Source organism: Hipposideros armiger, unplaced genomic scaffold (assembly GCF_001890085.2).
Source record: "Hipposideros armiger isolate ML-2016 unplaced genomic scaffold, ASM189008v1 scaffold_539, whole genome shotgun sequence".
NCBI lineage: Eukaryota > Metazoa > Chordata > Mammalia > Chiroptera > Hipposideridae > Hipposideros > Hipposideros armiger.
In genome coordinates, this window is record NW_017731889.1 from 1,151,018 (window position 1) to 1,163,790 (window position 12,773).

The window sequence follows — 12,773 nt, forward strand, 5'->3', positions numbered from 1 at the left end:
ATACACAGAGATGAATTACTTTGAGGATCTAATTGGCCTTGTTTCTGTAACGCTTTAAGAAAGGGAAGAGCCAGTGTAAAAGCCTGCTCGACTTGGGTGGTCAGGGCTGAGGCTGCCCCCAATTTGCCTCATTGCTGATGCATGCGAGTGCGACATTCCCAGCGATAATGTTGTTCCTAACCAATCTGCCCTTATTTACATTTGTAAGCATTGTCGCCTTTAATATGCATGCCCAGTGCAGAGGGCCACAGAGCCACACCAGGTTTGTTAACTTCAACTAACCACAAGGATTCCCCAGACCTGAGATGAGGCTAGCTGGAGGAGCCAGGCCTGCAAAGGTGTCTGCTAGGAAGATAGTCCATTTAATGGTCTTTCTGCAGCATGGTTCCCCTCGTGAGAGTAACCAAATAACTAAGAGCTTGTGGCCTTTTAACCAGCTGGAGCTGCTGGCCCTCTTTGGAGCAACAGTTGAGTGTTCCATTTCCCCTTTCCAAGTAAAGTTCATCTCAGTGCATTAATTGTCATTTTGGTCTCCCAATCATGATCCAAGACTTTATTGGAGTCTGTTGTTTAAAAAACAGATGCCTTAAACTCTTAAAATATGATTCACTCATATCTTCTCCATTCTCTGCTCCAATACTTCAAATATCCATGGCCATGCCACACACATCTCAAAAATGACATCCGATTATTCAAATGATGACACTGAAATAAAACATCTGCCCTTTATGTTTGGACATTCCAACGATAAGCAATTGTGGGAGCTGGACTTGGTGGGGTAATGAGAAACCACAGTGAGATTGAACTTTTCACAGGTTTCTCAGATCCAAACAAATGGGTCTTTTTAAAATCTAATGTAATTTAGCTCATTTTTGCAGAGTACAAATGAATAAAGGGGTAAATGTATTCTAGTAATTTGACTCTTAGGCCATGTTACAATTTTGTCTACTTTAATACTTGTTACACAAATGCAAAGAATTGCAAACGTTACATTAAGTCACACAGTATTCTGTTGAGAGGGTGGGGTAGGGAGAGAAATAGGGGATTTGATGTATATTCCATTTGTGGATGGAAGCCCCAGGGTACAGGATGGGCCACAGCCTGAGCAGTTCAAAGCAGGTACCTTGGATAAGAGTTGAGTCTTGACTCAATTCAAGCCAGTATGCCATCATCCACATTTTCTTGGCTCCCTAAGAATGCCTTATTATTTTCTCATTGGCAGCTTTTGTATTTACTTAAAAGGTGATGGTAGAAAATGAGTCTAAAAGGTTGGGGAGTGGGGGTGGAGATGGAGATTCAGCAGCCACAGAAAGTAAAATCTCTAAGACTCCCCTCCCCTTCTCCCTTCCACCTTCTGTTTCCTCCCCTATTCCCCCCTCCCCAGGACTGCAGGAAAGGGAATAGCTCTAGCCAACTTGTCAAAATAATGCTGCTAATTACCCCTGATCTCCTTTAATGGGAAGTTGCTCCCAATTCCACAAAGGAGTAAATGAGGGGTCTACAGCACAAACCCGGGAGCACTGGCATTTTTTGAGCTTATAGTGAGCTGGGAAGGGGGGTGTGGCAGATGGGAGATGTCCTGAGAAGGTCCTGGAAATCTGCACATTTATTACTCCAGGTTCAAATACTGACTTGAAAGGGGGACTTAGATTTTATGCAGTGCCAAAGCTACTGGTATTCTCTTGCTGGGAATATCACCAATTGCAGAGAAAATGTTCAGACCCTACAATGAACTTGAAAGAAAACATAGCATTGACCCTTATATTGATTTCCTCCCTCCTCTCAATATCTTCTTAGCTACATTACTTTACTCTAATGGATAGAAATGTATTCTGGAAAGACACACACTTTGAACGTTTCTTTCTCCATCTCTCTCTTGCCTCATCTCTATTTCCCCATCTAATATATCTATATCAAGCTTTGCATTTAGCAGAAGGCACACCATTCATTTCAGTGATCTGTGTCATTGGGTATTGCATGAAAAAGAAGCTGAGCAACATGATCCCTTTGACCCACTGCTGGAGCAACAAATTTATTAGAGATATAGGCATGAGAAATGAAAGGGAAGTAAAACAATTCCAGCTTATTGTGTGTCTTTCTTTCATACTGCTAATCCGGTTTACACATCACGCCTACAAGTCTCAATAGGGCTTTATACACTGTGGCAGAGGCGGGAGAAAATAAAAGGTGTGAGTTTGTGTGTGTGTGTGTGTGTGTGTGTGTGTGAGAGAGAGAGAGAGAGAGAGAGAGAGAGAGAGAGAGAGAGAGAGAGATTTTAATCCACATTGATTTGCCTCATCAGTTTTTCTATCTGTAGAAAGTTGAAGACAATTTGGTAAAAAGAGCCTTCTTTTTTTTCCCTACAAAGTAACTCCAAGTGGTGCTAACTCCTATTCAAATAGCTTATTAGATTATGACTAGATTGTAACCAGAAATTAGATACATTTATCAGTGAATTTGAAATGAAGGTAATATCCCAAATTGAGAATGGGCCTATTGGTGTCCACCTTGATTCAATTTTAATATAAAGACTCAAAGGCACTTTCCAGCCTTGTGGAAGGAAGCTGGTGACAACTGGAACACACACAACCTCACAATTGAAAGCCCCATGTTTTAGAACATGGGTACACAATGCAATGCACCTGAGGCAAAAACTTATCCTGAGGTGCCACCCAGAAATAATAAGTTACAGTAACAATGGATGACAGCAAAAAGCATTGTCTTTCTTTGTGGAGGCAATTAATTGTATGTTGAATTACTGGAGCAAAAAAAAAAAATTTCAACCACAAAATGTTGAAAAGGGACTATTGTAGTAGTTCAAGACCTCAGTTATCCAATTATTAAATATTTAGAGCCACCCATGTGGGTCTTCATTATTTATATATTTCCCCTGCCCAGAGAGAAAGGAAGGATAAAAAGGGGAAATAGAGGTCTCTGGGTGACTCCCATAGACAACAAACCATATGGTTCTTAGGTGACAGAAAATAAGATCTGAAAACTTTGGACTTATTGGTCATCCATACACCAGGAGTCAGTTTAAACATGGACTTAAATCCCTGAGACGTAGCAAATGTCACCCCAGAAGTATGTCTTTGGAGGTCCTGTGGCCCCAGTGTTGACACCAGGTCTAAAGGAGTGTGGGTCAGTTCAGCCACCTCAGAGCTCCCCTCAGGCTGCACTCAGCCCTCTCAGCCCTGGGCAAGCCGCCCACCTCTTTAATGGATGGCAGGCACCAGAACGCCCGAGTGCGTGGGCGCAAGGTCAACACACACCCCTCTCCTACCCGTGCCCCCGTCATGAACTCAGAAAAGACCTGGCCATTTTTCCCACTAAGGGCGGAGGGGAGGAATATGTTGAGCTCCAGGTTTTGGTAAGGTGTCTCTCTCTCCTAGCCCTGGGGTCCGGGCCAGGGTGCCAAGAGTGTGTACCCAAACCCTCCAGCAGGTCTGTCTCCACCAGCTCCCCCGAGACCAGAGCACTCGCTCGGGTGCGCGCGCGCTCAGCCCGTACCCTCCCCTCGGGCGCTGTCACTCTCTGCGCACCAGCCTTTCCATCCCAGCTCTGCCTCCACTGGCGACTCAGTAGCCACCACCAGGCTGAGGAGCGGAAGCCAAGGTGGCGACCCTTTCAAGCGTGCAAATGGGATCCCAAGAGACCCCCTCCGTGAGAATTCCCCGCGGAGCCGTTCCCCGACCCGGCCCGCCGCCGCCAGCCCCTCCCCGCCCCACCGGGCCGCCTCGAGGAGGGGGGAGGGAGGGGGCCCGGAGCGTGCGAGTCAGCGAGCAAGCGTGGAGACGCGGGGCCGGCTCCCGCTCCCCGGAGGCGCAGTCCACCCAGCCCCCCCGCCCCCCGGCCCCGGCGCGCCGCCTGCCCGGCCCTCGGTCCGCCGCGCGGGGAGCCGGTTTCCGCAGCCCCGCGTCCCCGGGGCGCGCGCCGCGCGAGGGCGAGGTGGCGGCGGCGGCTGCTGCACTCACCATAGCCGGCCGTCAAGCCCTGCCCGGAGCGCGGGTGCCGATGGCGCGGACGCAGGGCTTGGATTTCACATCAATTTCTTTTTGCCCCGTGCCCCCCTTTTCTGGTCCTCCGCTCCTCCGTCTGCTCCCCGTCTTCCCTCGTCTACCCCTAGCCTGGTCGCTGCGGCTCTCTTTGTCTTCCTTGTCGTTGTCTTTTTCTTCGTCTTGGTCTTCGTCTTCTCCTCCTCCTCCGTCTTTACAAAAGGAACAGAAAGTGTAAAAACCCCGGCGCGCTGGGCCGCCGGAGGCTTTCGGCGGAGTGCAGCACGGACTCACAATTACAAGCCTGTTTCTATTAAGCAGTTCCATGGCCCTCGGCGTGGGTGGTCTGCCGCGCCATAGGCAGGACCTGTCAGGGTCACGTGACAGATCCGAAAACTTTACCCCTTTACAATAAACTCAAGGAAAGCAAAGTAAACTCGAGGAACGTGCTATCAGCACAGCCCTCCTGGGTAAACAGGCGCTCCCCTCCCCGCCTTCCTGGGAGGCGCCCAACCCGGCGAGCTCCGGCGAGCCCCACTCGCCCCCTCCCCGTCCCCCGCGGCCGCGTCTGCGGGGGGCCGCTGGGCGGGGGGTCTCCGCACCACCTCGCCTTCCCCACCTTGTGCTCCCCCACCCCACACACATTATTTGCTAACATTTAGCGACTCGCCCGGCCCCCGGGGTGGGGAGTGCTGGGGGTGCAGGGAAGCTCATTTCAGCAGCCCCACCACTCCGGGAAATGTGGGGCGCCCAGAGCGCTGCAAAGGAACACCATCGTTCCTGTCGTCAATTCTCAAAGCCCTTTCTGCTCGCATTCTCACGGAAGCCCTGAGAAGCTGGAAGCATTCTGGTTGACAGGCCCACAGGCTTGACAGGGAGGCAGAGAGCCAGGGAAGCCGGGCAGATAACAAGAGCCTCCCCGGGGAAACGTTCAATGAACCAAGATATACGTGGATTCGTGTCGTCTCTGTCGGAGGTCCCTAGGAAGCCGTTACTTCTGAAGAGACAAGGTGGAGTCGTCCCTTCGAAACCAAGATTGGTAGATGGCCGAGGAGTCACTAATTGATATTTGCTTTCTTCTCCCTTCCAATTACTGTGGTTTTGGGGGGTATGCCACCCAAATGCTCCCACCCACGCTGCCTTCCCAAATGAGGCAAGCTTGGGTGATTGGGTTAGACGGAAGGGCGGTGGGTCCGCACACATCCGCGCTCAGCCTCTTGCCCTAAACGAAAAGTCTCCCCTGGATAGGGGAGAGCCCGTTTAACATTTTATCTGCTCAAATGGCAGGGCAGACTATTTTACGCGCAGCTGAAAGGTGCTGTTTTAAATGGACCACATAATAAATAAAAATGAGTTACAGATACAAGGGACCGGGTAAGGTAATGTATTGAAACTATGAAGAGTTAACTAGCTGGTCCTCAAGTAAAGCCAGCCCTCTTTTACCTCATTCTGGGCTAACAGTGTGACTAGGGGTAGGGGTGTGTGTGTGTGTACACGAGTTATATTTTTTAAAAGCCCTAGGTGTCACAATTTACCTCCCTCACCCGAAGACGATATACCATCCTTTAATAGGGTCATTTGAGTTTCCAGAGTGTTTGAGTCATATTAAGTAATTAAACATTGGAATTCTGGGCAGCCCTGTGAATTAGGCTGGCCTAGAAAGTCATTTCATACCAATTGACTTTAGTGGAAAATAGTCACAAATGAATATTAGCTAAGCATGGATCCTAAGAGTCATCATAATTGGAAAAACAAACCCAACAATATTTCCCTCGGAAATATTACATTTGGTATCATATCAAAGGACTCAATTCATGCCCTGCTATGAGCTTGGGTGGGGTAAGGAAGAAGGTATAAATAAATACATCTCAAAATAGTGTAGTCTAGAATATGAAAGAGAAGAGGGAATAAAAAAAAAGAGATAAACAGCTTAGCAAAAGGACATTTAAATGGCCCACAATATAAAGTTGCTAGTGTCTGGGAGGAAAAATTATCCTCTACTCTTTAAGGCGCTTCTGGCTGGATTAATAATCAAATTAATAAGGGACAGATTAGCAGGAGAAAAAAAACAAAGCTCAATAAGATGTTTACCTGCTGTATAGATGGGAGAAACCCAACATCACTGAGCAACTCGCCAAAATGGTGGAAGCCATCACCTTAAATACCTCCTTCAGCCAAAGACAAAAGATGCCTAGGGTGGACAGTCTGTTGTGGGAGGATAACAGGAAAAGTCCAGGAAACAACGGTAAGAGTGTTATGCAGATTTAATCTGTGCCTTCTCCATTGATAGTGAAAGCAGGCCAAGTAGAGGAGGGAAACATCCTTACAGATGGAGATTTCCCTTACAAATGTAAATGTCCCTTACAAAAGGGCAACTTCTACTTGGGTTTTCAGAGCTTCTCCCAGGTGTGCTGTTTCTTAAAATTAGCGAGCCTAAGATCATCAACATCCCAAAGTGACATATTTTGGGGAGGCAAACTCTGTTCTCCTTCAGTAGGTATGGGAATTTTGTGGGAGCAATTGCAGCAGAACTTGTGGAGTTTGCTTTTCCTAATTAAAATGAAGACCCTCATGCAAGCACACTTGGCTCCGTGCTCCTTGAGTGTGACCAAGACTGATAACCAGGAGTGGATCCATGTTTGGTGGGGCCAGAGGCTTATGCAGTTTGGGAAGAAAAGGTTCTTTAGGAATTCAGTCTCTGAAAATGATCTCAGTGCTGTGCCTCTCTTCCCTCCACTCTTAGATGCTAGAATGTTAAATTGTCAAGTAGGAGATAGATGTTCTCCAGGGCCCAGAGCCCCATATGTCGTTACCTTCTGGTATTTCTCTGAGACTCCCCACCAGGGTGGGCTCTTTCTCATTAAATAGCTGCCTCCGCCCTTCTAAAGCTGCTTGTGCCTCATCCCTTCCTGCAACACCAGCCCCAGTGCTGCCCAGCCTGATAACCCACTTTGCATGAAGGTGTCAGTGACTGACAAGGCTTCCGGCCAGCAGAGCTCAACCCCAGCCTGCCCAGTCTGATAAGACAATTGGCATCAAGGTGTTAATGGCTGAGGAGGTTAACTAGACGATACTTTTGCAAGTTAACTTGGACTTTTAGAGCCCTGCCCAGAGGAATAATTCCAAAGTTGGAGATTTCAGGGACCAAGATGGAGACATTTGGGGCCTTGAAGGAGGGGACAATAGAGGGACCTTTTGAAACAGGTCTGAAAACAGACCACATGAGCATGATCAAATTGGTTGATGGGCAAGGTCATTCCTGGCTCTGTTTGTTTATCTGAATATCTGTTACTACTTGAGATACCCTTGTTACTCCTGTTATACACACACACACACACACACACACACACACACACTTCATTCTAGAATCCCCTCCTCTCTGGCTCCCACTAAAAGTGAGTGCTTAAGTACTTTAATTCATCCTCCCCCCTCCCCCACCCAACCTCCAGGCAACTGGGACACTTCAAATGAATAACTGAGGGTTCAGAAGAAACACTTGTCCACATTTAAGAAGCTTTCCACCTCAGGATGAATGCTACTCTTCCACTCTTGCACACGGTCAGTCACCATAGCTGTGGTTATTCTTTGATACTGGATCAGACAGATCAAGCTTTCATAAAAAGCAATGTTGCTCAGTGTAGGGACTCCAATTCTAAGATGACTACCAACCCCCACCCCCTGACTGCTTCCTGTCAAGAAGATACCCACAAGCCAAACCAACTTGTAGAATTAGGGCTTGGAGGACCGGAGGGGTAAGAAATATTTAAGGTGGTAGGTTGCAATTAGGAGACTGAATGAACAGTTGAACTACAACGGTAAAATGCGCTGAAACGGTACAAGGAAAATTGTTTAAACAAGAAGCAAATCAGGGTTGCATAACATGAGAACCTGAACAAACAGCTTGGAAACCAAAAGGGTGGAGTGAAACCTGGAATGTCATAAACCAAAGGCTCCGAGGGACCCCATTACTGAGTAGGAAGGCCCATGGAGGCAATGTAGTATTTAAAGATGGGATGACAATCTCAGGACAAGAAGAAACTCGAGGAGAGAGAACTTTGGAAGTCCCTACCTCAAAAAATGAAACTTACCCAAGTTTCTTACTCTTGTAACCGATGTCCACATAGGAACCCCTCTGAGGATCCCTCTATGTAGACCTTCAGGGCAGCCTCTCCAATGAAACGTGGTAAGAAACGAAATGCCAAAGAAAATTTCTAAACTGTGAGAGGAAGGTGTGGCCAGGATGGCTGGCGGTCATGGTGATATGGTGTGTCCCGGCTGGGAGAAATGGCTTGTTGCCATCAAGCAGGTAAAAAAAAATTATCACCAAGTTCTCACTGTACCTAAGAGGACTGAGAAAACGGTTAAATGTAGCAAATATAAAAAGTGCTATTTTACACAATTGGCATCATTGCTACTCAGAATTAATTTGTCTGAGGATCAATGGGAAAGGTGCAGAACCAAATTTCATTTACTGAAGCTGCGTGATTACAAATTTGGAGGAGTGAGCCAAATGTCGTTTCCATTCTGTGAGTGAAAGGGGCTGTGAAGCAAAGGCTCCGAGTGGGTGAGATTTTAGGGGGAAGGTTTGAGGTGTGATGGGGAGGCTGAGGCAGCCTCAAGTCTGTTTATACTGTGTTCTCCGGCCACTTGGCGGCAAGAAGGACCTGTCGGTGGCTCTGAAACTCCTCATCTATACAGACAGTGCCACTCCTGTGCTGGTGAGGCACACCCCTCTGAAGAGCAATGGCCTGGAAAGGATGTCTGCCTCTGTTTCCCAGCAGCAGTCCTCATGGGGCGGGCACTTCCCTGGCGACTCTGACGCATTGTGGATGGAAGCCTGTTTGTGGGGGAAGTCAGGGAGGTGGGAGCCTGGGTCCTGCCCTCTGAGTCCAGGCTCATGCCTTCTTCACCTCCATACCTGTATTAAGTTTGCTAGAGCTGCCATAACAAAGTACTGTGGATTGGGCAGCTTAAACAACAGAAATTTATTTTTTCACAGTCCTGGAGGCTAGAAGTCCAAGATCGAGGTGTTGTCAGGGTTGGTTTCTTCTGAGGCCTTTGTCCTTGGCTTTTATATGGCTCTTTTCTTTGTGTCTTCACATGGTCTTCTCTCAGTATATATCTGTCCAAATTTCCCTTTTGTAGGGACACCACTCATATTGGATTGAGCCCACTATAGGACCTCATTTTAACTTAATTATCTCTTTAAAGACCTTACCTCCAAATACAGCCACATTCTGTGGCACTGGGGATTAGGGCTTCAACATAGGAATTTGGGGGGATACAGTTCATCCCATAACAACACCCAAATGTAGAAAGGATCTGACTTGGATCCGAAGTGCAAGTTCCTCTTTCTGCTTGTAATGCTCAGAGTAAGGAGTCAAGACAGACTGGAGCTGGGCTCTTCTCGGCTCCTTGTGCTAAGAGGACCTGACCTGCTACCCCACGAACCTGCCTACACCTCAACAAAACTGAAGCTGGGTGACATATTTCCTAGGAATGCTGGTGGTCTGAGAAAATGGCTGTAGGCACCCAGTAGAACTCTCCCCACCCCCTCTTCCAACACAAAGAATGAGCACTGCTAGGCTAATTATAAATCTGTCTCCTTTATTTATTGCAGGGAGTTCCTTCAGGCAATGGTTTCCAAGGTTGGCTGTTCATCAGAATCACCTGGGGAGTTTAAAAACAAAAAGGAAGAAACAAAAATAGATTTTTTGCTCATATCCCAGAGCTATAGAATCAGAATCTCAGCCCTGGGGAATTGACATGTTTCAAAAGAATCTCCCTAAAGCAAGTATAGTAAAATGCTAATGGTAGAATCTAGGTGTGGATATTCACTGTAAAAATCCTCCCAACTTTGCTGTATGTTTAAAGGTTTTCATAATAAAATGTCAAGGAGAAAATTAAAGAATACCCGGATGATTCTGATATGCAACTAGATCTGAAGACCTAAGGGACACACAGTTAATAAACAAATATGTTCTTAACATTCTCCTCTATCATGGTACTTGTCACATTGCATTATTGTTCTTCATTCATCAAATAAAAGATTTGTGAGCTTTACCTACATGCAAAGTCCTCTGTTAGGTTCTGGGAATTGGGGAATGAAAAAGCCATCTTCCTTAAAAACACCATGAAATACCATTTCATACCCATCAGATTGACAAAATTTAAAAGTCTGACCATAGCAATTTTAAGTGAGACTGTGAGACAATGGGGACTTTTGGGCACTGCTGGTTGGTGTGTAGGTTGGGTTAATTGCTTTTGGAAAATAATTTGGCATTATCTAGAACGGTTGAATCCCACTCCTAGATATATCTAAGAGAGGGGCCTGTCAGGTGGCTCAGTTGGTGAGAGTGCTTGCTCTTAACAACAATGTTGCTGGTTCAACTCCCGCAGGGGATGGTGAACTATTCACTCCACCACACCCTCCCCTGCCACTGAAACTAGATTGAAAGTGGCGACTGGACTTGGAGCTGAGCTGCACCATCCACAGAGATTGAAGGACAACGTGACTTGGAGCTGATGGGTCCTGGAAAAACACAATGTTCTCTTCCCCAATTCACCAACATTGTTCCTATGGTAGTGGGCCCTAGACAAAGGCCTTCCCAGACCATGTGGTCACTAAGGATTTCACGCGGGCTTCAGACAAAGACATTCCTGGACTATATGGTCAACAAGACTTCCGTGTTTAATATTTCCAAATTCCTATCTCACCCAGGAGCCAGGCAGGAACTGGCACAATGGCCACATGTCCTAAAAACAAATCTTAGCTGCCAACCTGGAAACTTCAGGGTATATAGCCCTGAGTCCCACCCGGGTCGGGGCTCAGCCTCTGGATGTGAATCCGCTGAGCCAGTGCCAGATTTAATAAAAGTTGCTTCCCATGCCTTGGTGTCCTGTCTCTCTGTCTGGGTTCCCCGCAACGTAATTGGGGGTTTGTGCGGGATATGGAGACAGCAATATTTTCGCCTCCCTTGTCCCTGAAGCCCAGCTCCCCTGGACAAAAAGGGACGCGAACTCTACTCGGCGCCAGTAGACCCTTGTCCGTCAGTGGGGACGTCTCCCCTGCCGGCCACGGGAAACCGACCCAGGAGCACAAAGGAACCCTGAGGGCTACGAGAACCAACTTCAGAGCGCCGCCCAAGGACCCGGGTCCCTTGGCAGCTTGTTCATCAGCAGACAAAAGGGGAGACTGATCACCTCCCGGAGTCACCCGAGTATCTCAGTTTCTGAGAGAAACCGTGACTCCCAGGAACAGGGCGGTGGGTGGAGAACAAATGTGCTTGAGTCTGTATGAATGAGACGCAGCCTGCCTGCAAAGCGAGTGTGGAGTCCTAATCCGTGGGTCCGTGGTGCACCTCATATGGCTTATGGTGGTATTGCTAAATTGTCTCATACGGTTTAGTAATCCGAGTCAGGGGCTTAAACTGACCCACCAATTGCTAAGAGGAACCTGAAATATCCCCACCAGGGGAGGGGCCGGAGACGGACAAAATGAATCTCTGAGTGTGTGTCACGCCGATTTCGGGTGGTTGCCATGGGTGGGCGACAGAGTACTAAGACTCCGTTAGGATGTATGTTAAAACATTTTAAGAAGGGGTTCTCAGGGGATTATGGCATTGAAATGAGCCCCAAAAGCTCCATACCTTCTGTGAGATTGATTGCCCATCATTCGGTGTCAAATGGCCAGCAGAGGGAAGCTTAGACAGAGACCTCATTAGGAAAGTTTACCTCGTTGTTACCGGCAGCCCCAGTCACCCTGATCAGTTCCCTTACATCGACTCATGGGAGGCTATTGCACGTACTGGACCCCCTTGGTTGAAGTCCTGTTTGGAAAACCAGAGCAGAATTCTTTTGGCACAAGCTATAAACCCCTCACAGAAGCCGCCTAAGGAAAAAACAGAAGGACAAAAGCCTGTCCTGTCTTCAGGCCTGGAGGAAATTCCACCTCCCTATTCGCCTATTTACCGACCCCTTCCGTGAGCCCCTGAGCCGCTAGTCCAGCCTCCAGTACCGCCCTCGCCGGCTCCACTTTCTCCACCCACCATTCCATTCCCAGAGTTTCAGGCCATGCCTCCGCCTCCAGTCCTGACCCCCTACGGGCCCACAGATAAGCGGCTGTAGACCAAGGGCCCTGAGATTGGCGCTCTCCAGCTCCCCCTATGGGAAACCAGAGGCCCCGTCTACTATGGTCAGGAAGGCCAGATTCAGGGAGGCTGATGCATGTTTGTGTACCAGCCCTTCTCAACCACTGATCTCTTAAACTGGAAATATCATACCCCATCATTTACAGAGAAACCACAGGCTTTGACTGACCTCCTTCAGTCAATCATTCAAACACATCGGCCCACCTGGGCTGATTGTCGCCAGCTCCTCCCAACTCTCTTCAACACTGAGGAGTGCTGGCAAGTCACCCAGGGAGCTATAGAATGGCTAGAGGAACATGCCCCACCTGGGACCTTAAACATTCAAGTGTATGCCCAGAATCATTTCCCCGAGGAGGACCCACAGTGGGACCCCAATAATGACCGGGATTTCCAGATGCTGGAACGGTATCAAGAAGCCTTTATAGGAGGCCTAAAGGATGGTAGCAAAACAAGCATCAATATGAACAAGATCTCTGAAGTCCTACAAGGGCCAGAGGAGAGCCCAAGACACTTTTATGAAAGACTCTGTGAGACATTTCATCCCTACACTCCCTTTGACCCCAAGACTGTCACGAATCAGCGGATGGTCAATGCTGCTTTCATCAGGCAGTCCCAGGGCGACATCAGC

General features: G+C 48.0%; 1 protein-coding gene across 1 annotated transcript in view; it reads right to left on the reverse strand.

Moving 5' to 3' along the window:
* The window catches only part of PTCH1 (patched 1), a 69,648-nt gene extending 65,181 nt beyond the window's left edge, over positions 1–4,467 (reverse strand). Inside the window, exon 1 of the mRNA XM_019668803.1 lies at positions 3,975–4,467. Coding sequence (XP_019524348.1) covers positions 3,975–3,977 — 3 coding nt within the window. The 5' untranslated portion in view covers positions 3,978–4,467. The remainder of the gene's footprint in view (positions 1–3,974) is intronic.
* Between the last annotated feature and the right edge of the window lie 8,306 nt (positions 4,468–12,773).